This window comes from Paroedura picta, chromosome 1 (genome assembly GCF_049243985.1).
Source record: "Paroedura picta isolate Pp20150507F chromosome 1, Ppicta_v3.0, whole genome shotgun sequence".
Classification (NCBI taxonomy): Eukaryota; Metazoa; Chordata; class Lepidosauria; order Squamata; family Gekkonidae; genus Paroedura; species Paroedura picta.
The window spans coordinates 53,890,066-53,915,407 of record NC_135369.1 but is presented as its reverse complement, the minus strand read 5'-3'; the positions used below and the strand labels follow the sequence as shown (position 1 = coordinate 53,915,407).

At 43.5% G+C, this 25,342-nt stretch overlaps 2 protein-coding genes and 1 long non-coding RNA gene across 6 annotated transcripts in view; 2 read left to right on the top strand and 1 right to left on the bottom strand.

The window, feature by feature from the left end:
- The window catches only part of LOC143838013 (uncharacterized), an 83,925-nt gene extending 75,838 nt beyond the window's left edge, over nt 1–8,087 (top strand). Inside the window, exons 4-5 of one of the 2 annotated variants that reach the window (XR_013231199.1) lie at nt 2,905–3,130; nt 4,447–8,087. This is a non-coding gene — a long non-coding RNA (uncharacterized LOC143838013). Of the gene's footprint in view, nt 1–2,904; nt 3,131–4,446 lie in introns of those variants that run through there. The other variant, XR_013231198.1, reaches the window with a different exon arrangement.
- The window catches only part of DTL (denticleless E3 ubiquitin protein ligase adapter), a 29,189-nt gene extending 5,696 nt beyond the window's left edge, over nt 1–23,493 (bottom strand). The window contains exons 1-13 of one of the 2 annotated variants that reach the window (XM_077338651.1): nt 23,282–23,493; nt 20,462–20,587; nt 19,906–20,004; nt 18,629–18,690; nt 17,946–18,066; nt 17,038–17,103; nt 16,301–16,416; nt 14,090–14,163; nt 11,415–11,518; nt 10,095–10,199; nt 8,083–8,195; nt 4,025–4,114; nt 2,874–3,006 (exon numbers count right to left, since the gene is read on the bottom strand). In XM_077338651.1, coding sequence (XP_077194766.1) covers nt 2,874–3,006; nt 4,025–4,114; nt 8,083–8,195; nt 10,095–10,199; nt 11,415–11,518; nt 14,090–14,163; nt 16,301–16,416; nt 17,038–17,103; nt 17,946–18,066; nt 18,629–18,690; nt 19,906–20,004; nt 20,462–20,587; nt 23,282–23,327 — 1,255 coding nt within the window. In that variant the 5' untranslated portion in view covers nt 23,328–23,493. Of the gene's footprint in view, nt 1–2,873; nt 3,007–4,024; nt 4,115–8,082; nt 8,196–10,094; nt 10,200–11,414; nt 11,519–14,089; nt 14,164–16,300; nt 16,417–17,037; nt 17,104–17,945; nt 18,067–18,628; nt 18,691–19,905; nt 20,005–20,461; nt 20,588–23,002; nt 23,129–23,281 lie in introns of those variants that run through there. The other variant, XM_077338658.1, reaches the window with a different exon arrangement.
- Nucleotides 23,494–23,713: 220 nt separating this feature from the next.
- The window catches only part of INTS7 (integrator complex subunit 7), a 54,601-nt gene continuing 52,972 nt past the window's right edge, over nt 23,714–25,342 (top strand). Inside the window, exon 1 of one of the 2 annotated variants that reach the window (XM_077338641.1) lies at nt 23,714–23,903. In XM_077338641.1, coding sequence (XP_077194756.1) covers nt 23,729–23,903 — 175 coding nt within the window. In that variant the 5' untranslated portion in view covers nt 23,714–23,728. The remainder of the gene's footprint in view (nt 23,904–25,342) is intronic. The other variant, XM_077338640.1, reaches the window with a different exon arrangement.

The window sequence follows — 25,342 nt, the reverse complement described above, 5'->3', positions numbered from 1 at the left end:
AGAAAGCCCATATTTACATGTCACTTTGGAAAGTGAAGGAAGAAGAGTTTGCTCTGCATCATACCCCAGACTAACCATCATTACACAGCTGTAACATCACAGTTTGTTCCACTGAAGTGGGGAAGAACATAGCTAGAGGCATGTTATATTCAACAGCCCTGAAATAGAGCTCAACTAAGCTAATCACAAATCAACGGACAGATAACACCTCCATACACATAACATGTGTTTTGTGTTCAAAAAGCCAAGATCAGCAGGAAGTCTGTTTCCAAGGCTCATGCATTTGCTTTTCCATCTCCCAAGCTATTTTAAGGTAGAATGAACAAGGAACAAGAATGACATATTATCTAACACAGATGCCGGCTATGACTGTGAAGATACAGCATACACATCACTTGTAGTTCTGAACCCAGGGCTACAATAACCACTTCAATATTTATAGAAACAGAAAGCAAAGATATTTTTCAGCAGGCTCTTTAAGAGGACAGTGACGTATGTATTTATGTGTGCGCATGACACACATACTTTATGAAAAAACTGGCACATTACCCTCCTATTGTTCTACATGTTTCCTGCAAGTTAATTCTGTGTTGACAAAACAATTGATTGTTCTTTCCAGCGAAAGAACAGCAACAAAGAACTTGTTTGTGAAAGTGAAAACTCACCCATTGAGTCACCAAAACCCCTAATTTTCATCCAGATTTTAAGCGGCAAGCTTCTCCTTTCTGTCATTGAAGAAGTAAGTTTAACCAGCATTAAACTAAGCCTGGAAGTTGCAGATAGCAGACTGATGGAAACAACTTCAGCTTTATGCACTTCCCACAGCTCCCTGCTTTCCCCCATAAACCAAAGACTTCAGTTCCTTCACCCCATTTAGTACCCACCAAGACCCTCTTCCCCATTTACAACTATGCTTTGTTACAAATAAAAATTAATACATTTACACAACAGAATGATGTTCTAATGAATAACTTGCTGCACTATTTCTAGGTGTGATGAACGCAGTATCATATAGAGGCCCAAACATAATTTGTATAAATACATTGCATACATATTTTATTCAGTGACATCTGAAAATCTGACATTACTTTTCAATTTTAAGGATCATTCACAGCAAACAAGCAGCCATTCCATGCAGTCCAAACTGTTTCCAGATAATGCCACCAAAACTGTTCCTTGCTTACTGATGTTTTATAGGAAGGGCATGTGCTAGGTCCCATGCCACTCCCAGCAATACGGAGAGGACAACCTAAGGAGCTGCTTTTTACTAAATGAACCAATGCTACAGCACTGCGGAAAAGCAGTGAGCTACCAGGCAATTAGGACTGGACCACCAGGGCAACCACAACAAGCCTAGAAATTCTGTTAATCTAACTTTTTGGTTAAAGCATATGAATGTTTTGATATGGTGCTTTAATTATTATGAGTCCACCCAACCAGGAAGCTGTCCTTGAAGTTTGCATTTCCTGCAGTGTTCTAGAATACTTCCCCGACACACATACAAAAAGATGGAATATGGATATGCCTGAAGAACTTTAAAGGCAACCTTTTTACAGACTGCTCTCTTCTCACAGTTTTTCCAGTCACAAAAAGGACCAAACGTTTCTATAGATATGAGACAGAAGGAGCTGACTCACATCCCCACAGCAGCTTTTCTACACAAAGAGTGCAGGAGGAGGCACCTGTTCTGCAGGAAAGGGTGTGCTGGGGTTTTGTTAATGGAACAGGAACTATGCACTGCCAAGTTGAAATAAAACGCCCTGCAGGATAGTAAATCCCCTGCTGGGCTAATGAAATTAAGTGTATTAAGAGCTGCTGAAGATTCACATGCTTCCTTGTGTAGAACACCACAGAGTTATGAGGTAGCAGCAGTAGTTGTGTGAATAAAGGGAGGAATGAGCTTCCCTTCCCCCCACCCTGGAATAACAGAAGCACAGGGCTCCTGAATGGGACCAAAAGACCACCCCATCTAGCACCCGCTGCAGGTGGGAGCAGCCACATGCTCCCAGAAAGCTTTCAAGCACAAACATGAAGGCAACAGATATGTCCCTAGCACCTGCAACTCAAGAGGTATGCTGGCCCCAAGCCAAGCAGAAAACCTAGTGCAAACAAAAAATGCTGGCTTTCATGTTCAGGCTTCAAGTGTATTAATATCCCCTTTTCCCAGAGTCAACTGCCTCCTATGTGGTTCACATCCAGATAAATGAACTAATCCAACAATCAAGAACAACTTACAAAGATTGGTAATATTTCTTAAGGGGTGTGGAGGAAGAAGCTATGGTAAGATGGCAAGCAGTTACACTGCATGCTATATGGCCAGCCAAGTTATAGACCTCATTGGGATTGGATTTAGATGGCCAAATTCACAGAGTAAAGCAAGGTTAAAATCACCTCTCAGTGACTGGGGGGAGGGAAGGAAAAGAAGCAGCCTAGCAGTTTGAATGTTTTAACCTATTACAAGGCACAGCTGGTCTAGGAAATCTGTGCTAAGCTGGGGAATACTGAGCCCCAGTCTGGCTATATACCTCCAGTGCATTTCAATATTCAATCTGTCACGTCAGTTAAGAAAAGAGTTCTTCCCGTGGCAATTCCATCATACCAACTGCACATCACACTGGCTGCTTGCACCCACCAGGAGTGTCTTAAATTACTCGACCCAATGAGCTTCTACAGAATATTCCCCTACAGGCTATATTTGTATTCTATATTCTATCAGGCATCTGCCCATAATGTGAACTGGCATTCCCATGTAAGTCTGTTGTCAAAACCCATTTTTGAATAGAACATGCTGATGTCTGAACTGGGGGCCATTCCCCAAACTCCAATCCCCGGGTAGGGGATAGAAAATGTGCTCTCTTTTCCGACAAGCTTACCTACTACATTTTGTTCTTCCGCTTTCCTCAGACAGGCCCAGCCTACCAAATTGCTTTTGTCTGATATCTCATCTTCCTTGCCTCGTCTTAAGCGCCAAATCCTGATGGTGTTGTCATCTGAACATGTGGCAATCTACAAACCAACACCAAGAGTCAGATGGGAATAGCTGCACCTCCCAAAGATGGAAGGGGAAAAGGCTGAAGAGACTGGAAGCGTGGCCTTTCCTGTTATGACGAAGATTCTGAGGAAGCCAGAGGTTAATCCACACACAAATTATTACATTATTAATAAATAATAATAATAATAATAATAATAATAATAATAATAATAATAATAATAATAATAATAATAAAACAGTGAGTCAAAGGGGGGAAAGTACATTATGAAACAAGCTCATTATACCTAGTGGTAAAATCATAATCTCCCCTAGCATTTCTATAGTGCTTCTCAGTAATTAGCATGCTTCATGTACTTTGTGCTGTGATCTCTGTAAGAATCCTGTGAAGTATATCGGCGTTTGCTGGTAGTATAGTGAGGGGTGAGGAAAAGAAGAAAAGGTATGTGTGGAAATCTCTCAAATGACTGTAAGCCTTCAGAGGTCTCTAACAGATTAATCACCTCCTCCCCAACACTTTAAGTAGCTCCCAGCATTTGGTGCCTCCTGGAGCATATTAAGTCCTCTTTGGGTCAATATGTGTAGCCAAAGATTTTCTGCACATCTAGGGAGCCCCTAAGTATGCAGAAGCTCCTACCTGTACAATTAGCTGTAGTGATAATAGTGGACAGGAAGCATCAGGGCAGACATTCACCTCTGGTCACCTAGTGAGCTAATAGGTGAGATTTGGACTAGGGAATTTCTAGCTTCTAATAACAGCCCATTACATTGCCATAGTCCCAACACACTGTGAATGCACAAACTTTGTGTACAGGTAAAGCAAGAAGAGGCAGGAGCTGACTGGACAGGCCAACCTCTAGTAAAGGGTTTGACAAAGAAGAAAAGGTCACTTGGAGCCAAGAGCCTAAGGCTATTGGAGGTTGGAGCAGCTACCTATGTTTTGAAAGCAAGGAGATTTGAGAAATTGTATTTTGTCTTTCATTAATGAGTTTAAGTTTTCCAAAAGCAGAAAATATTCAAAGTGTCAAAACATACCTTGGAGAAGTCAGAAGGACACCAAGCAACCGAAGTGACTTCTTCCATGTGACCAAGGAGCATTATGGGAGGAAGCTGGGGCTCAGACACCTTTAAAAAAAAAAAAGGTAAAATGTCCCCACTGAAAACTGTGGAAGAGGACAAGCTTTCTCAAAGCCTTCAAAGGAGATTCTTCACTGTAACAAGTAGCAAATGTTTTATGAACCAGAGCTCACTTTGTCAGATGCACAAACGATTATGTTTAGTAGCAGAGCTATTTATATCCAAAGCTACAAATGGCAGAAAGGGGGAAGGTATTGCAGAAAAAAGCCTTGACTTCCTCCTTTGTGCTTCTGACAAAGCAGACTTCGGTTCACAAAAGCTGATGCCACAACATATTCATTAGTCTTTGAGGTGCCATAAATCTATTGTTCTTACTACAGGTACTGTTCCCCACAGTGCTGCCTGTGAAGCAAGGATTGACTTAAAGGCAACAAAGGACAAACTTCATACCAAGATAGTGCCTACATGCATAGAAAATCTGAGTTATCCAGTAAGTGATAGGTAGGCTTGAAGACATAGCATTGAAAAGGGTTGCAAGTAAGTACATAGGCAATGTTCTGCACCCCAAATATTGAACTATGTGACCAGTATAACTTAGACAAATATGCATAATAGCCTTTATTTCATAATTTATTCTGCTTCTGGTAATGGGAAACAGCAGAGAACTATGCAGTGCTCTGTCCTGCCCCCCCCCCCCCCCAAATGCACTCGAAATAATCTTCAACTAACCCTCAGGTTTCTAGAGTTGCCAACAACTTGGAGAAAAACATTCAGCATCCTTAACAGAGCTGTAATGTGTCGTGTAGATATTTTTTTTCCTCCAGGTTGTAGGCTACCCTATTGGTTCTCAGATGTCAACAGGCATGCTTCAGATAACATTTAATATTATTTTAATTAATACCCAATAAAACTGAAAGACAAACTGAACACTACTTTCCTGCCCTTCTAAGAAATCTCAGCATACCTATAGCCTGGACCAATGTAGAATGAACATGGTTAGCCCAGATTTTCACAAGCTTATGACTACATACCAATAGCATTTCAACTTCTTAACTATTACTACCTATGGATAATGAAGAATGGAAAGATTTGTGTCTTGATTTTTCATTGAAGAATACACAGAGTAATGCAGTTTTGCAACTTAAAGGAAATTATGCAATCTTCCAGTCTTTAAGATAGTCAAAATAGTTAGGTTGCCTGCAGTGGCAACAGGGAGGAGAGAAGAATAGTACAGATTTTCCAACCACGCATATTCACCCTGCTCTAATCTGAAAAACTTGCAGGGGTTTACAGATAGTTTACAGATAGTTCAGACAGTCTCCCACTCACATAGATCATAGTGCAAGATCTGTCTTGCTTCAGTGGTATGTGGTCAGAAGAACCTCTTAGGCATTATTTTCATTTCCTACTAACTAGCTGTACAGACCAAGTCACTTCAATTAATGCCGACCCCACCTACTGTGCATCACTGTAAAAGGAGCAACCTAAGCTAGCATCAAGAAGCTGCCAGACTCAAAACACTTGCTTCAGGTCTGCAGCAGGCTCTGCTTCTTCAAGCTATGAGTCACTGGTAGCAATGTGATATTTGATGGGGATTTACACTGATGACTAAGTGAAGTTAATAGATTCTTCACCCTGTGTCTAAGTGAGGCTTTACAAGGAGGTATGAAAGACATGAAGAAAGAATGTTCTCCTTCTCTGTTCCATTTCCTCTTCAGAGGCTGTTGTTTTGGTCTGGCAGCTTGGAAGCTGCATATGTTTCTAAGTGGAATATTGAAAAATAGATTGAAGTTAGACTGGGTCAAGAACTTTTTCCAGGAAGGTCAGCTTCTTGCCTGCATATTTAGCACCTGCCCTGTTCAAAAATCCAGCCTATTGGCCAAGGTAGAAAAATACCATGGAAATGAGAACCTTAAAACAACACAAAACAAAACAACAACCCACAGCTAAAGGTCTAGACTGGGAGAATATATATGTTTATATTTAGCAGATTTCCCCTCCACTTGCTTAATGGTATTTCTTTGGACAGAGTTTGTCCATCAAAGAAGTAGATCAGCTATTGAAGATGTTTGAGACTCAACAAGATTACAAGAGTACTGGGGTACCACCCAGATACAATCAATAGTTGCTTCCAACGTTTGTGCTATATTTTCCCCTCCCTTTGCCCCTCCTGAAGGCACTTTAGGCCCTGGTGCATGTGGCATTCCGCAAGAGGAACAGATGTCATGCAGCTTTTCCCTTGGATCAGACAGGATCATAGGCATTTACCACTATGAGCACTAATTAAGGACAGAAGCAGTAATGGCCAGGATGCAGACTCTGCTGCAGCTCTCAGATACTCCAAATATTGATTTACAAATAAACATACTCTTAGAGTCACAAAGAACACCCCCAGAGAGAGACAGAAGTGTGTGTCTGTGTGGGGGGGAGGGGCACTGACTCCAACAACAGGGTTTTTTTCATGGCACACAGGTTAGGAATAGAACAAAGATTTAACCCAGTCAGTGTAGTGGTAGACATCTATGTAGTTTTCCCACCTATTGAAACAAGCTCCCAGTGGGTAAATTACAGGATAGAAAACTGGAGGGGTTGGCTGTGCAATCAAGCAATGCTGATTAGGGTTGGCAGGAATTGTTGGTGAGCATGAAATGCTGCAGTTAAGTCAATGGCACCAGTATAAAGGAGAAACAAAAATACAAGATTAGATGCTGGTCTACCCAAGAAGCAGTGTTTACTGTTGTCAATCACACTGGAGTGTATGGCTGTACAAAACAGCTGGCCGCTCTCATGATCATAGCTGCTGTATGAAACTGCATGAGAAAAATAAAGGCTACTGCTGGGTATGAATTGGCCTGAATGCTGAGAAGATGAATAAGATCCTACTATGCCATACTGGCTCCAGAAATACTGGCTTAGAAAGATTGTTCAGCTACACCTTGTTGTCATTTTAGAATTTAATACACAAAATGCCAAGAACTTGCAATCCTGGAGGTTCCCTTCTTGAGACAAAGAGAGCATCCTCCCCATTATGCCTCTTAAGTGCCAGGTCAAAACACAAGGATGCTGTGGAAGGTGTGCTGACTAAACAGGGCAAAGGGGACTGCCGCCCTTCTCTTCTTGGATTAACATTTAGTACATAGGATTATTCTTGTTACAGAGGGTAGCCCTGTTGGTCTGCAATAGAAGAATTAGATCTAATTCCAATAGCACTTTAGAGACCAACAAGATGACCAGGGTATGAGCTTCCCCAAATCCTAGTTCTAGTCATGAGATTATTCTAGTTTAGTGAAGTATTTTATTTTAGCAAAAGGTACTTCATGCTGTTGTTATTACACTGGAGGCAATGAACTGAAGTCTAAATCACACCCTGTGGTCGAAAAATGCAGATCAATTCATATTTCCCCACACACAAGGTCAATAGGCCAGTGAAGCTTCTCAGCTGCCAGCCAGCATTCAGGAATTTTGCAGAAGGCTCTGACTGACCCATAAGAGTATTGCAGAGGCAGCAGATCTTGAAACTAAGGAGCAGGGAGAACAAGAGGAAACAACAGAGATGAAGCAAGAGTTTATGAACTAGGGGAAGTACTTGGGGAGGGCTGGGGGGAAACTATTTGACCATTAGACTCTGGTTAATGTGGGACTGCTCTTAAGCATGAAGCAAGAACTTTCAGCCTGTCAGAGCTGGTTGAATAAACAGGACTGAAAGGGGATTTTTAAAGGCCCATTAAAAGCAGATTAAGATCAGCAAATTGTAATAAGTTGGAGTGATGAGAGAGGGTAGAGGCAGGAAGTTAGTTCTGTTTTATATAAGGATTTGCATTGACAGCTGCATATTCTGGGCACAGCATGCCAGGAACTCACCTCAGTGATACTAAGAGATTCTCTCCTGCACGTGCGCAAACACACACACACACACACACACACACACACACACACACAGAATGAACGAGGAGAAAATACCGCACTCTAGAAGACAGGCTCAGCACAGAGATTTTCAGTGGCTTGGAGGAACATACCTTCCAGATGTAGGCACTCTGGTCACTTGAACCACTAATCAAGAACTGGTCATCTGGGCTGATGCCTGATTTGACATAGAAACTGGAGTTCTGATGTCCACTGAAAGCTGATGCTAAGATTTGACAAAAACAAAGCACAGTGCCACAGTTCACAACACAGCTTCAGAATCAGCCAGCTACTGTTCACATACCCACAGAAGCAAGTTGTTCAAGAATGCTCCTTTTTGCTCTAGGGCCTGAGGCTTCCCCCATCTGCTAGTGGGGCAGGCCCAAGAGGAGAATTGACCAGCAGGATAGAGCAACTTTGTTTGGCCATATTTTTTGGTCTGTAAATGCACCTGTTTCAGTAACCTCTTTAAATCTTTAAGCATTCAGCACTTCTCAGACCGAATGTTCAACAAGGAAGCTACTGCTCCTTTTCATTTCCTGCCATGGGGATCTTGTTTCTTAAGGAGGCTGGTCATGGGCTCAGGGACACAGGTCACTTGGCTATTTTTAAGGACTCCATAATGCATCCACACCACCTGATCTATTAAGCCTCGGAACTATGGCCACAAATAGCTGCCACACTTGGCATGTAGAGAGCTGGAACTGCCAGTCATCGGCAGGGAGAGTTGCATGCAGGTGAAGACCACTCTGAGATGTCTGTAGAGGTGGGAGAGGCACATTCCCAGACTTCTCATACCCTCTATCAGACCTGGAAATGAAGCTAGCTGTGTGTGCTCTTTATGCAGAGGCCACAAGCTGTAGCAGTACCCAGTAAAACGATATGATTGTAGGTCCTTGGATATGTGAACTAAGGAGACTTTTCTAGCCTCTGGGAGAAGCTATTTATTCATCTTTTCAGGCTACGGTCTAGAGGTTCCTGATCACTTTTCCTTCAGTGACTGATCCCTGGCAGCTGATTGCTAAAGCAATGTCCTAAACTCAGACATAAAATGGTTTGCATTCCTTGAAGCTACCTTTAGCATCTGCAGCAAATAAGAATCGCCTTCAAACAAACAAGTAGGGAAGCTTTACAGAAAGCGGTTCCCACTTTCAGCCACCAACAGAGTACAGGTAGACTTGTAAGTTTTTGAATTTACAAGCATACACAACTAAAGCAAGTTTTGTCTACTATCCATAGTACCATTTCATGGGTCATTCATTCAGTGCCACACGAAGGCAGAAATTGTACTAGGGAAAACACATAACCCATGACCAAGAAACTGCAGTCAGACAGGATGTATGGAATGCACACAGATTCCTATTGAAAGGCAAAATAATTAGGTTCTAGAGGCCAATATGGACACACCCTTCCTACCAAAAAAGGAGAAAGAGTTGAGTCCAAGTACAAAAAGGAAAGCTATTAACACCTGCAAGTTTCCCAAGCAGCCCAATGAGCCTTTCAGTGTTTGCTGCTCTCTGGTGGCCTGAGAAGAAAATATGCAGCTGGATACCAAGTCTTAGAAACCAGAGGGATCAACATTTACCTCTAGAAGCTAAACATAGTGTGAAGAGGGAAAAACAATCCCCACACAATCCTATGTACATCCTCGGCCTGTCCTTCTGTCACAGGGTGCACTACTGTATATTGAGGCTGGTTGACAAGGGCCACCACAATACCACTTCCCTGAGCTCAGACACCAGCAGACCCACTATAAGATTAACTTAAACATTTCCATGGAAGTCAGTGGGCTTTAATTGTTGATGGTACAGCTGCATCCAGAGCATTTGTGAAATACATTAGTTGGTGACCTGTGCAATGTTGGTTTCCATTTCGTTTGTGTCAGGAAAATGTATTTGGGATAAAGACTAAATGTTAAAGGCGCAAATATTTCTTGGTTTGAATTTAAGCTGAACAATGAAGAATAATCAGCGAAGGCTGAAAGCGTAGCTGTTTCACAAATAGATTTCTAAGATAGACCTACCTGCTCCAGGCTCTACACAGACATCTACAACAATGTGCATAACCAGGCCCCCCAACATTTAAGGCAGGTTGCTGGTAAACTCCTTCCCATCAGTATCCTTACCTGGAGCATCCCTCAGACTCGACATATTGAACATATATATAATATCATCAGTGCAATTAGCGAAGAGGCTGGTACCAGTGGAGTCCAAAACAAGACTAGAATAACCTAGAAAAGAGATAAGGTTTTACATAGAGCTGGCTTTTCTGAATCTGAGAACAGCAAGTTCTAAATTTCTGCAACCTCTCCAGCCTCTGCTATGAGGTTCTTTAGATGGAAGTGCCAAGACCAGAAGCCACAACGTTCTGCCTGCTAAAGAGGTGCTTTACCACTGAGCCACAGTGTCTGCTCAGTTAACTCTTCAACGATTTCAAAATAAGAAGCAAGAATTACAGCTGATAGCATAAATCATGCACTGATGGGGGTGGGGAGAGAGTTTCCTTCCTAGACTTTAACCCAGGGATTTTTGCAGTTTTTGCCAGTATATTTTTAATCTACTGGCAGGACTGAGAATCACATAGCCTCATACATTCAAGTCTAGTGCTGTAGTGTCTATACTAAGTGAGGCTGAATCAGCCTTTACCCCTTAACTGACTTTTATTAAAGTCTAACAAGTCCAGTTGTGGGGGTTAACATTTGTTATGTGTGCTCCAAATCAAGCCTAAAATACAAGATGCAACTGATCTACTGCACACTTGCGTACTCATGTAGCAGCATACACACACGCACATATATGCACCTTAGGGCAGTTCTGCACCTAGTGCCCTGACCTCAGACCCAAGCTGCAGGGCAGCACTAAACCAGGGCGACTAGGAGCATGCCAGAATCAGGCGCTACTAGCCCTTGCGGACTGTGCCATTTATGACACCCAAGTCATAGGCTGGATACTTATAATTGGATACTGGTTAAAGTAAGTGAGTAGTTTAAGAATGAGGAGACCAGACAAAATACTTCAGAAGAATATTTGGGAGACAGTTATGTACTGAGCAGGTGACGCACAGGGAATTTAAAAGGGGGGGGGGGGGACAAAACCAATATTTTTTTGTTGAGGTCAACAGCCCTTCAGCATTAACCACAGCTTTCTAGAACGTTTTGTTCCATTCCCATGTGATCCAGCTTTGAACTTGGATTGCCATTTTGGGGTGACTAGAAGCTCTCTGCTAGATTAATTGTACCCCCAAACTAAATGGAAGGCAGTGCAGCTCTTTCAGTCCAAGTATATGCTCCCTGTGCTGACAAACAAGAAACTACGTTAAGAATCAACTGGACAGTCCCATTCCAACATTACAAACACATGTACAACAGTGGCCAGATCCCTATTTTCTAAGAGCAGCCACAGATGCTATGTTGGCACTTACTCCTTTCCCTTCAGAGGAGACATACCAAGTTTACGAGTGCTGGTCCCCGGATAGCTGAACCATCTGGATGGCACTGGATCCTGTCGATATGTGGTATAGCTCTTGCGCAAGTCCCACACCTTGATTACCCTGAATTGAAAAGACAGTTGCAGATTCAACACAATAGTGCATTATCCTTTGCAATAAATGCACAAAGGAGAATGCAGTTCCTTTATAATTATCAGAACATGCCTTTAGCAAAAAGATACTAAAAATAATCATTCAACAGTGAACGATTGGCTGACAATAAATACCAGGTATTCCAGGCCCCTTTTCCAACTAATTTTACCCCTCCCTCTCACTCAAATATATGCTTTCCACTTGAAGGAGCTTCTCAGCATTTTTTCTAGACAGGTGATATAAGACTGCTACACCTGTACATGATGGCACAGCTAATCTTGGTGGAAGACTCAGGCTTCATTTAACAACTGGTAAAAGTGAAAGACAGAAGGGATAAATTAGATGCAGTACTAAAAAACTAGAGACTGGCAGTGGGTTACCCAAGGCTTCAAAATGAACACCCATGTGTATTAACACATACAGAGCCATCTGTATTGCTCCTGACCTCCCTGGGGAAAGTTCAAGTATGCTATAGCCACTATTGTTTGACTCTGCATGGGTGGCTCAGGAGGGAAGGAGACTGTACCACTTATTTTGCAGCCCTGCCACAATGTGCCTGCCTCATCCCATCTACTACATGCTGCAGGTAGGGAAGTGGCTAAAGGTTTTAGTTCTGCAGCTATGATTCGTTACATTTCCCACTGCCAGAGGGGGTGACAGCAACAGTGGGGGTGATGTCAGGTAGCCCACCTGACACATGTGGATAAAACTAGTGTTTAATTTATTTGTATGCATAAAGGTAGCATCTGTTAATCTTCTCAAATTATGCCCCCCTGACTTTAGATACTTATACAAGCTTACTCAGGAAGACGTATTTTATTTCTGTGCAGTTGATTGTATATGGTTCAGGTCCAGAAGCATGTTCCATTAAGAGGATCATTTTCAACATCTCAATAATATCCCACTGCCCCCCAAAGAGCATTATGCTCTAGCAACCAAGATCTGCTCAGGTTCCTCAGCCCCAGAGAGGTGCAACTAGCCTCAACCAGGGTTAGGGCTTTTTCAGCTCTGCCAGCGGAGAGCCTGCAAGACAGAGCTACTCCACCAGGTCTATGGTTGAGGCCAGGAAGAGAATTGCCCATAACATCAATTGGTTGGTCTGAAGAACCTGGAAGAACTTTAAATCCTTTGCTCTGAGGGTACTAATTTGCTGGTTGTTCCGGGCCCCCGGGATGTTTGCCTGGCCTCCACCAGGGCCTTTTCGGTCCTGGCCCCAGCCTGATGGAATGATTCTCCCGGAAGAGCTGAAGGCCCTGCCGGAGTTGCCAGCTTTCTGCAGGGCCTGCAGGACGGAGCTCTTCCACCACGCATTTTCATCAGAGGATGCCCCCCTCTATGTTTATTAGATCTGGCCCTCGCTCCTACTATAAAAGAACTGACCCTTGGGCTGAACGGGGATGGGGGTGGGAAGTGAGGCTTAGGGCGCCTATAGGATTGATTTGCCATCTGTCTAACTGTGATAAACTTCAAGTACAACGATATAGGCTAGATATCAGGAAAAAAATTTTCAGTCAGAGTAGTTCAGCAGTGGAATAGGCTGCCTAAGGAGGTGGTGAGCTCCCCCTCACTGGCAGTCTTCAAGCAAAGGTTGGATACACACTTTTCTTGGATGCTTTAGGACAGTAGTCCCCAACCTTTCTGAGGCTGGGGACCGGCAGGGCATCGGGCCGCGCCCCGCGGGCCATGCCCGCACATCGGGCCGCACCCGCACTTCGGGCCGCGCCCGCGGGCCATGCCCACGCGGCCCGGCCCTGATTCTCTCTCCCCGCCCTCCCGCAGTAAGAAGCTTCCCGGGCCACAAGCTTGCGGCCTGGGAAGTTTTTTACTGCGGGGGGGGGGGGGCGGGGAGCGGGAGCCGCGGCTTGGCGCCATGGCCTTCACGGCCCGCCACCGGGCCGCGGGCCGCAGGTTGGGGACCACTGCTTTAGGATGCTTAGGGCTAATCCTGCGTTGAGCAGGGGGTTGGACTAGATGGCCTGTATGGCCCCTTCCAACTCTATGATTCTGTGATTCTATAATTTGTAATTGTTTTTATGGGATGTTTTATGGATTTTATTGTATTTACTGATGTTAGAAACCGCTGTGAGACCGTTGGAGAACGGCGGTATAGAAATCTAATCTGATCTAAGAATAAATAAAACTAAAAGATGTTTTGGGAAGATACCTCTTCCTAAACATAGATTTTAACATCTGATATTAATGTTATATTAACATACAATATCTAATCTGGTGGCAGAGGGGTTAGGCATATTGTTTTATTGTATACTCCGATGTGATGCTTTTATGATCCTAATGTATTGCAACATATTTCTAAATGTTACCCTCCCCAAGCCCTGTGGGAAGGGCAGGGTAGAATAGAGATTATTATGATAAAGTTATCAGAAAACTGGAACAGGCCTACTCTGAAATCATTGGAGCACCCTGGTCATCTCTCTAGAGTTAATTCGTTTCACAGTCAAGACGGAACAGAATTTAGAAACTTATGTGTTCACCATTGCTGTCATGTCATGTGAGACTGAACAAACAGAAGCATCACCTTACCCATCAACTGCTCCTGCTGAAATTAAGGTGTGTTCATCCTGAAGTACCACCACTGTCACACTCTGCTGGAAATCCTAAAGGAGAAAACATATATAAACAAAAATGAAACCACTTCAGGACTAATTTCCTTAACTGCACATCCATCTGGAATGCCCTCTTGAGAACTTCAATGGATATTTTCCCTCCATTACCCATCCCATTCACAATCAGCTTTGGTTTAATGGTCTCAGGGATGGCCGTATCAAGAAATACAACTGCTTTATGTAAGTAACTTTTACTAGTACACAGTAAGGCATAGAGATTAATACAGGTGTTTGCAGGGCTTCATTACAAAAAAGCACCAAAACTACCCTCTACACACATGACCCATCTACCAATACTATTGTAGTTTCTGGTTTCAGAATGTAAGGTATTATTGAATCCATGAAGCTGACACAAGATGGCTGGTTTATCAAGGCCAATATTTGTACTTTGACTGGCAGTTCGTCTCCAGGTAAAATTCCTTCACAACTTCAACTACTTGATCCTGTTAACTAAAGAGGCAAGAAAGTGAAGCTGGACTTTCTGCATATGAAGCTGAGGCTGTACTGCCAAGCCAAGGCACCCACCCCATGTATCGCCCTGCAAACCAGAACAGTTGAGATTGCATGGAAAGAGAACTGACATATGGTATTTCTTTGGACAGAATCAGCTATTGAAGATAAGCTAAAACTGCTGCAAGGACTATGTTTGAGGCTCAACAAGACTACAAACCAAAAGTGGTAAAGTATAGCAAAGTTAACTTCTGAAGTTAGAAATCAGTGTGTGAGGATAGAAAATAATGGATTTTTATAGAGAAAAGGCATTGTATGCTTTTCCGCCAGGCATTTTGCTGAGTTCGACCTGAATTCAATCACCTCCCATTGGTCCCTGAACCTCCTTCCATGAAAACCACCACTGATATGTCCATCCCACAGGGCCATCAGTGTGGTACAGTTAAATGGATGTTCTCACCATGTTTGTTTAATGGGCGGCACATAAATATAATAAATAAATGTGCATGCACATAAAAAAAGGAAGTTTCCTCTTGCATTAAGTCATCTGTATGATTGTGCTCTCAGTGAGTGTTTAAAGGATGTATATATATTATTATTAATTATAATTATTTTTATAGCCCCCCCTTCTCAGATGGCTCAGGGCAGATAACAAGACATATACAACTAATTTTTACATTGGTAGACACTTTTTGAATATTTTAAAATAAAATATATTAATTAAACTATATTGTTGGTGTCCAACCCATCGCGACCCCATGGACAATGATCCTCCAGGCCTTCCTGTCCTCTACCATTCCCCGGAGTCCATTTACATTTGCACTGACTGCTTCAGTGACTCCATCCAGCCACCTCATTCTCTGTCGTCCCCTTCTTCTTCTGCCCTGAATCGCTCCCAGCATGAGGCTCTTCTCCAGGGAGTCCTTCCTTCTCATGAGGAATTAAACTATATAATATTGTTAAATCACCTTCTTAAAAACTTTATAGAAAGGAATTCATTCCTGTTGGGCAAGCTGGTGCTTTTATGGATAGCGTATTGCTATTTTGTGAGCAGGGAAACCAGTATCTTCTCGGTGTTAATTTCCTGGCCTCAACTGTAAGCCTGACAGCCTTGTCTTGGAGGGCCAGGATCTCATCAGGGAAAGCATTCCACCAGGTTGGAGCCAGGACCGAAAAGGCCCTGGTTCTGCTTAGCCAGTTTTACTTCTTTTGAGCTGGGGGGCCCTGAGCAATTGCTGATCTCTGGATCTTAATGCTCCTTGGGAGGTTTAGCGGAAGAGACAGTACAGACTATTAAAGGCTTAAATTGTTAGCACCAAAGCCTTGAACCTGGTCTGGTCTCCGATCTATGTGTGTGTGTGAGAGAGAGAAGGCAAACACCTTTGAGAAAAGTAATGGATGAGAAGTTTGCGTGCCAGAATGAATGGCTTTTGAAACACTAACCTATGTTTTCAGGCCAACGTCCTGGAGGGCTATTGCTTGAGGCTCACATAGGCTTAATGGACCAAATTTGTTCATTTATTTTGTTATAGATTTTTATCATGTCTACACTTTATGTTCATTGTAAGGGAGATCTCAACAGGCTGAGACTGCCACTGAAGACAACCCCTCCCCCATAAAAAGTTAGCTTTTGTTTTGCAGGAAATGACCTTAACTAGATTCAGCTTCAAATCCTTACCACTGATGGAGCCAGTCCTTTCCCAGCCTGTTTTTTCTTCTTCAGTTTGGATGGCATATGTTTGTCCATTATGTTGTGAGCTCCACTTATTTGCTTCACTTGTCTGTAAAACCCATCTGAAAGGTAGTTTTAGAAAGCAGTACTGAAGCACCATTCCCTGCATGGCTGCTCCTTCCAGATACGGACATAACTGATATACAAGGACAAGTTCTTCAGCCCACCTGCCTGGCCAAATGTCATCTGGGTCCTCCCACTCTCAGATTATCACGCACAGTCATTCAGCAGGAACAGGAAAGAAAGATAAAACACCCTCCCCATTAATTTGATTTCATCAATGTGTGATTGTTACAAGTCAAAAATTCCGAAGACGAGTCAGGTTGGATTCCCACACCAGTATTGTGAAGACATGAGTTGGAAACAAACCAGGCTGACTCAGGTTCAGATTCAAAATACAGCAGAAAACTCATAGACGAATTTTGGGCCAATAAAATAAACATTGGGGGCAAGTGATGTTTACTTGAACACATGAGGCTGCCTTATACTGAATCACACCCAGAGTCCATCCGGATCAGTACTGTCTACTCAGTCTAGCAGTGGCTTTCCAGGGCCTCACATTGAGGTATTTCCCATCACCTACTACTGGCTCTTCTGGAGATGATAAGGATTGAAGCTGGGACCTTCTGCATGTCAAGCACATGCTCTGCCATAGAGGCATAGCCCCTCCCAAAGATTCATACCTTTCTTACTGCATCGAGTGTCCCAAACCATGATGTTTCCATCTCTTCCTCCAGTACAGAACACAGCTATAAAATATAAGCAATGAGAATTAAACCAACAACACACTGTAGATCCATACTGCTGAAGCTACAGTTCTTCATTCACTTTCTGTGAAATCTCTCCTCCTTCATTTAAAGTACAGAAATATCCAGAGCTCACAAATCCAAACAGAATGCACCAAAATATAAGGCAATCTCTTTCAGTGTACTGCTCTGCAATTATTTAACAGAGATTGGGAAAGGGGGAAGAGGGATGGACAAACTTCCCAAAGGTAGATTGCTGTTGCTCCAAATCCCTTTTGCTGTTTTAATACCATCAATTAAATATGCATTTCATTCCCCACTCCATAGCTGATTTTGTGACAGAGGACTAGACTACTCCCCCTCAACTATCCTGCCAAGGCTATGTACACTTATGTCTACTCACTTCATTTCTGAAGGCCATCAGGAAATGGGGCTTGACACAAAAACATGGAGTGGTGCTTTTTTGATTACCCTTGGGCTTTGAAATACTCTCCCCCTCCCACCATCATTGAATATCCTCTGGTATCGGAGAAAGACTTCTGTATTTTAGCTGGCTGCTTAAGTGGCTACTTTTTTAGTTCCCTTTATGGCAGCGGTCCCCAACCTTTCTGTGGTCAGGGACCGCCTCCGGGGCAAGGGGAGAACTGATGGCTCGGGCGCCGCATGGCAGCTGCACACAAATGCGCAGTTGCTGCGCATGCACGTGTTCGCGACCAGGGGCGCAAACGCGCATGCACTGCAACTGCGCGTTTGCGTCGTGTTTTTCCAAGAAACTTTTTCATCTTAAACAGTATTGAGCTAGGACACCCTGCAAAATACAGGGAAGAACAACTGTAAATACTTACCACTCTCAAATTTGGAAAAAGCAACTGACTTGAGGCTGCACTGGTGTCCTCGGCACACTCCCAAGAGCTCAGCAGTCCTCACATCCCACACTTTAGCTGTTTGATCTCCTGAAACAGTAACCTTCAGGAAAATAAATACAAAAGGTTTTTTTTTTTCTTTTCCCCCCCTTTTCTTTTAAAGTAATGGTGGCAAAAATGTCCCTTGGGCACCTTAGTAATTAGATTATAGTATGAGTTTCTGAAGCCCAAAGTGAAAATGCGATTATTGCTCTTGCAATTTACCAGAAGACAGATTTAAGTAGAAGGTTTTTTACTACCCCTTTTCACTACCCAAAGGAGTCTCAAAGTGGCTTACAATCGCCTTCCCTTCCTCTCCCCACAACGGACACCCTGTGGGGTAGGTGAGGCTGGCTGAGAGAGTTCTGTGAGAACAACCAGCCCAAGGTCACCCAGATGGCTGAATGTGGAGGAGTGAGAAATCAAGCTCAGCTTTCCAGATTAGAAGCTGCTGCTCTTAACAATTACACCAAGCTCCTGTAAATTGAAACCTAAACTTTCCCTATGGCTGAGGCTATTAGGGCTACTAGTAGTCTTGTCAAAGTACAAAAGAGGATAAACCTTAGTGATACTAGACTTAAAGAAAAGGAACAATAGTATTAACAGATAATACTAAAGTTACTTACAATTTTGTGTTCACTGGGCACCCAGGTCAGATCAAAAACAGCATTGGAGTGAGCATGCCATTCTGAAAAGAAAATGGAAGAACGCATTTGTTCTAGCTATTGTAAGCTGAAGACCTGCTAATATGCACAGGCCAAAATGGCAGCCATTTCATTCAGCCAGCTTTTGAACCATTCATTCATTCTTCAATTTTTATGATCGCCCCCTTGGCATAGCTATCTTGGGGCAGTTTACAACAATTAAATAAAGCAATTAAATTCAAAAAAACAATAAACAATTTAAATTAGCAGGGTGTGGCATGGTAAAATGCCTTTCACCCCTGGATTTTTGTTCCTAAATTTATAAGAATCATAGAATCATAGTTGGAAGGGGCCATACAGGCCATCTAGTCCAACCCCCTGCTCAACGCAGGACTAGCCCTAAGCATCCTAAAGCATCCTAAGCATCCTAAGCCCATAGGGTAATTGTGGATTTTGAACTCTGAAGAAGGGAAGCTGCATGGGGCTCCTTTCTGGTTTGTAAAAGGAGAGCTATGAAGTTGGCATGAGTCAATGCTACAGAAATGCAGATAGCTAGAAGAAGACAAGGAGGAATCACTTTTAAGACTTGGGAGGTAGAAAGTTTGGAGCTGGATGAGAAAGCCATTTTTTATACCCAGTCAAGAGGTCCTGGCAATTGACTTCAGGATTGGGGGGGGGGGGGGGAGAGCAAGCTCCTAAGAGGCAGATCAAAAAGAAGCATCTGCTCATAAGGAGTTCTGACTGCAGAGTTCCTGATGATTCCTAGAGCTCCCCAGAGTTGAAGAGGGTAGTTTTAGCAATTGCCAGAAACTCTGTAGTATGTTATCTTCCTGCAAATAGATGAGGGTTCTTCTTTTTAACTTTCTCTCCAGAATTGCATCCCTCTTCTGGCTCTCATTTCCACCCAGCAATTAGCTGATCATTGGCAGGCAAGGCTATAGTTGCTTAGAGCTCTCCCATCATAAATAGATAAATGGGAATATAAATTCTGCATGCCTCAGGCATAAGGTCCAACCATGATTTGGCACAATGTAAAAGTCTTGTAAAAACATGGTTTGCTATTTTAATCGACAGAGCAAAGCCATAGTTTGATTAACAACATTTAAGTCTGAATGCTTGTTGTTGACTGACATCAGTGCTGAGATGTTGATCGCACAAACTGCTGGCTTAAACATCTTAAACAGCCAAGATCCCAAACATATCTCATTGCATTCCTATAATTCATGTCACATTCACATCAAGGTCAAGGGTTCCATTACCTCTAAAAATATGCTTGCCACTTCCTTGTGTTTGGGTATCATATAGCCTAACAAATCCCTCTTCATTTGCAACAGCAAGTATATGCTGCAGTCCTGGAGCTGGGGGGGAAATGTTTTTGACAACACATTAAAAAAATATTAATTAAAAAATTACAATACATTTGAAAATGCATCTTTCCAAGTCAATTAAAGCAGTTAACTCTATTTAGGATTGCACTGCAAATCATAAAGAAGAAATTATTAAACATAATAAAATAAGTAAGTTAGTTACCCTCTGAATTTCAGTGACAACAATATTTTACATCCATTTGATGGTATGCTTTGATCTTATCTAAAGGAACTAAAAATGTATAGAATATTACAAAATCAAAAGATCTGTTTGTTTGACTTGGATATTACTATTTGGTAGATTATCTGTTAATTATAACTCAATTTGCTTCATAAAGTTAATCTACTAACTCAGACAAAGGAGCTAACAGAATTTGGAACATAAATTGTGGACCCAGTAATTCTCGCTGTAATCCAAATGCAATTGACAGCTAAGTCCCCCCCTTACCAGTTGAAAAGGTGCAGCCAAAAGGAGGAACTGGAATTTCCATTTCTCCATAGGAAGGATGGTCATCTGATCTAGCACACTCATAATGATTTAAGACATGGTATAGGGGAAACTGTGGCAGCAGACCTAAAAATGGAGGAGATATCAGTCTGAATTTTATATATATATATATATATATATATATATATATATATATATATATATATATATATATATATATATATATATATATATATATATATATATATATATATATATATATATATATATATATCAGTCATTTCCCTTTTCAAAAAGATTACATTGAAAACAAAAATACTGCAGCAAATACTTCTTATATGTTGCTTTTCTCTACCAGGAGGAGTCTCAAAGAGGCTTACATTCACTTTCCCTTTGGCAAACTCTAATCAGAACTGTACTTGATTTCCCCATGCCTCCACATGCAGCCACCTTGGGCCGCTCACAATTCTCCTAAAGATGTTTTTGCAGAGCTGTTAGTGTTCACTCAGTCCCAGCTATCTAACAGGGTGTCTGTTGTGGGAAAAGGAAGGCAAACGTGTTTAAGTCACTTTAGGACTTCAAGAAGTGAAAAGCATGGTATAAAATAGCGATCCCCAACCTGTGGGCTGCGGACCACATGTGGTCCGTTGACTAACTGGAGGTGGGCCGCGAAGGACGCCTTCTCTCCCCCCCCCCCCCAGCCCTTTACTTCATCCACGATCCGGCAGGCGCACATGGGACTATCTCGTTGCAGAGAAACAAGCTCAGGGTTCCCATTGATTTGTCATTGTCATGAGTTAAAATTTCCAAGAAAATAAACTGCTCCTTATGTTCATTGTTGTGGCGTGTCTGTATCATATTTTGAAGGGATGTTTAAACATTACCATAGCGACCAGAGTCAGAGAGCGTTAGGGCAGTGGTTGAGAATAGAGGAGTAAAGTACCCCCCCACTGGGCCTCAGTAAAATTGTCAAACGTTGAGTGGTCCCCGGTGATAAAAAGGTTGGGGACCACTGGATAAAAGACCCCAGCTCATCCTCAATATAAAATATTTAGAAAATAGTAGAATTACATCTGGTTTCCCCTCTGCCCATTTATATTCTCCAACATCTGGATACTAAAGGGAAATGAAAAGTCTTTCTGCTCATGTACTAGTTGCTGAATCTATGTGCATGTTCTTGGTACATTATTATACAAATATACTTCCTATATCATTATCCATGGTTCCTCCTCTTTATATTTGTGAAACTGGCCTCGGGAGGAGCGAGTCCGGCTGTCTGAGTTGGAATAGGGCCAATCAGGGTGCAAAGCTGGCCGCACCCTGATTGGCCCTGCAGCTCCTGCCCGCCCTCAATGAGCACTCATCCCTCGTCTCACAGATGCGTCTGGCTGCTGGAGCCACCACATCCACAAGTCTGCGCCGTTCCACCTGTGCACTTACTGGGCCACAAGTAAGCAGCCGCGCTGGTGGGGGGGGGGTTAGATTCCTTCCCTGTAGCCGGCCAAGCACTTTTGCTGCCTTGCACAGGTGGCGAGAGCGCTTGGCGGGCCACAGGGAAGCAGCCGCGGCAGCAGGAGGGAAATTCTCTTCCTCTTCCCTAGGACCCGCCAAGTGCTCTCGCCGCCTCGCAGGGGTGGCAAGAGAGCTTACCGGGCCCCAGGGACGCGGCCATGCCGCTGTTTTATTTATTTATTTGTTTGTTTGTTTATTTATTTATTATATTTCTATACCGCCCTCCCCGGAGGCTCAGGGCGGTTCACATTAAACTTATAAACAATACATGGAACAGTCTTCATTAATAATCATACAATAATAATAATAATAACAGTGGTTGTAACAGAAAACAGTATAGTAAACAGTATAACAATAATAATAATATAACAGAATAACAAAGCAACCGTGCAAATGGCACAACAGGTCCAGAGCACTCTGGTGGAGTTCTGGGAGGAAGGGGGGGAGAGCGGGGGCCCTTCGTTCGTTGTTGGTTGTGCCTGGTCTCAACCAAATGCCTTTTTGCAGGCCCTGCGGAACTGTTTAAGCCCTGTGGGAACTGTTGGCCCACAGGGGCCTGGGGGGGGCCTTTCGAAGCCCATTCTTATGAACGGGCTTTGCAGTTGGGTAGATTATATAAATGCTGAATGGCAATTTAGAAGAATCACCCTAAAAGTATAGGTTGCACCATGACTGTATTTAGGCTTTTTGACCACTGGGACTGCAGCAGCAGTGGAATCCAAGTATTGGCAGAGATGGGGTCCCTCCTCCATTTTGAGGAAGTTTTATTACAGACTCATTTAACCTCATCCCATATTCCCTGAAGTAAGTTTCTGAATACTTATTTCAACTCGATGTGAGTTAACTGCTTACTCTCAAAGAAACAAAATCAGAGTGCAGTAGCACATTTAAGACCAACAAAGATTTATTCAAGTCCCGAGCTTTCCAGTGGAAGCACTCACACGAATCCCATCATTCCTCCCCTTCTGAAACACTCAGCGCCAACAAGAGGAACTGTAAGCCGATTTAAACATAAGAGCAAAAACCCACCAACAGTTTGTTAATTCGTTGCCTGATTAAATTAAAGGGAAGAAACAAAAAAGGCGAAAACCTAAACAGTCAACAAAGGCTCCTGCTCCCCATAGCCAGTAAGAATCATGGCGGGAGAAAGGGATCCAGGCAGGGCTGTGTGAGGCCTTCCCTAGCCTACCTAATAGGACCAGGGAAAGGATAAGAGGGGGAAGAGACTCCGGGAAACAGCAAATGAAAGAGGGCTGGGCGGAGAAGAAATTCGCTCAGGGAGGGCAGAGCCCCAGGAGCAGCACTCACCGGGCGGTCCGCCGCGGGCGCGGCGAATGAGGGAGCGACACAGCATGAGGAGGAGGAGGAGGAGGAGGAGGATGGCGGCCGCGCCGAGGGGCTCCAGCAACCACCGAACGCTGCTGACGGCCCGCACGAGACCCGCCGGTAATTGAACGGCGACCCCCGAATAGCCTGAAGCTACCTCGCGCCAACCCGAAGTACCCGCCAAAGCTTACTCGCATAGCCATTGGCCATCCGCGCACAAAACCACGCCTTTTCTGTTTTTCCATTGGCCACTTTCGTCCGATAACATAGCCGGGCCACACCCACATCTTTCCGTCGGCAAATGGAATTAACATGAACCCGGCCTCTTTTCCGTCTTCCCCCTCGCGTAGCAATACGCACGCGCGCCAAAGAGGTGTGTGGCGGGAATACAAACGCGCAGGCGCTTCGAACAGAGAATGGCGCTTGCGCATGCGCAGCTGTCGTGTTGGAGCAGGGGAGCGCGCGCGCACCGTCCGTTCCTGCATCAAAAACTTTTGGTTAAAGCGGAGCGGCATGGCGTCCACTTCTAAATCTTTCTTGGCTGATGCCGGCTATGGGGAGCAGGAGCTAGACGCCAACTCTGCGCTCATGGAACTGGATAAAGGTACGGTGAGAACGGGGGCGTGTCCGATGGGCATGTCCTCCTCGGCCAGTCCCTGCTGAAAGCCCCGCCCCGCCGCTTTGAGGGCTGGGCGCCCTGCGCCCCTTTGCGGGCGTTGCTGCGAGAAGAGGTCCCCGAGTGATGCAAGCCAACGGAGTTAGCTTGAAGTCTACTATCGGCCGAAGACTAGCCAGAGCTAGATTCAACTGTTGGCCTGAAGCAGTATAACAACATTTGAGCCCAGTGGCACCTTTAAGACCAACGAAGATTTGTTCAAGGCGCGTGCATGCACACGAAAGCTCGCACCTTGAATAAATCTTTCTTGATCTTAAAGCTGCCATTGGACTTAGATTTCGTTTAGCCAGAGCTGCTAAATGTAGATTCCAGAACTTCAGCCTTCAGGTGGTGGTTCCCAAAGAAGAAAGAGGAAAATAAGGGGTTAGAATATCTCATACAAATTTGCTACAGGATTCAATCAGCAATCGGGGTTGGCTCATTTCCTTCACTCTTTTTGTGTTCCATTTCCCGTTTTTTACTGGCTGGACTCTATGCTCAACCTTCCGTGCATATTTAGAGAGCTGGCCGGTATACCAAAATAATAAAAGTTATAGGCAGTGGATCATAACTAGAGGTGATTACTGCATGTATGGTGTAATGCTTCTAATAAAATTGCATTGCAGCAGGGAGCAAAGATTAGTGACAGCTTTCTGAAGACTGACTGGCACTGTGTGTATCGAAGGGACTACCTCTCCCAGACAAACTGAGATCTATAAATGTCAGTATACCGGTAGTCCCTGACCCTAAAGAACTGTGACTGGCCTTGGCTGGGGCTTTACTTTGCCCCTGACCCCAGCCTGGTGGAATATGCTATTGGCAGAGATGAGGGCCCTGACAGAACTATTCTGCAAGGCCTGCAAAAAGGATATATTAAAAGGATTGAGAAGGATGTCCATTATAAACCATGGTGTCAGGATTGTAGAATCTCTGTCATAAATTAGCCTGAGTTCTTCCATGACAGTTATATTGCTTGGCGCCTGGTTGCTGCAGGTCCTATAATCATGCTAACTATTAAAAGTGAAATATATGTTGTTGTAACTCTTATCACTTGTTGAGGCCTCTCGGCTGGGCCCGGTTTCGCTATCACCCAGTCAAGGCCATGGGAATGTATCACTGTTTTAATTGCATGTGCCTCTTCTCTCCTTCTCCCCTCCCTTGGGAACTTTCAAGTTTTGAGCGGGAGAATTGTATTGATAAGAAGAAGCAAATCTGTACTCAGGTTAGATTTGACTTCGCCAGTCTTGATGCGTGTAGTACTTCTCAATAAAGCTTTCTATCATTAAGAAGCTAGTTGTGAGTTCTTTCAGCGCTTGACACATGGGAGATGCTAAAAGACCCATTGGAAATATTGGGAGGCACACATGCTAACTGACTTGCATGGACTC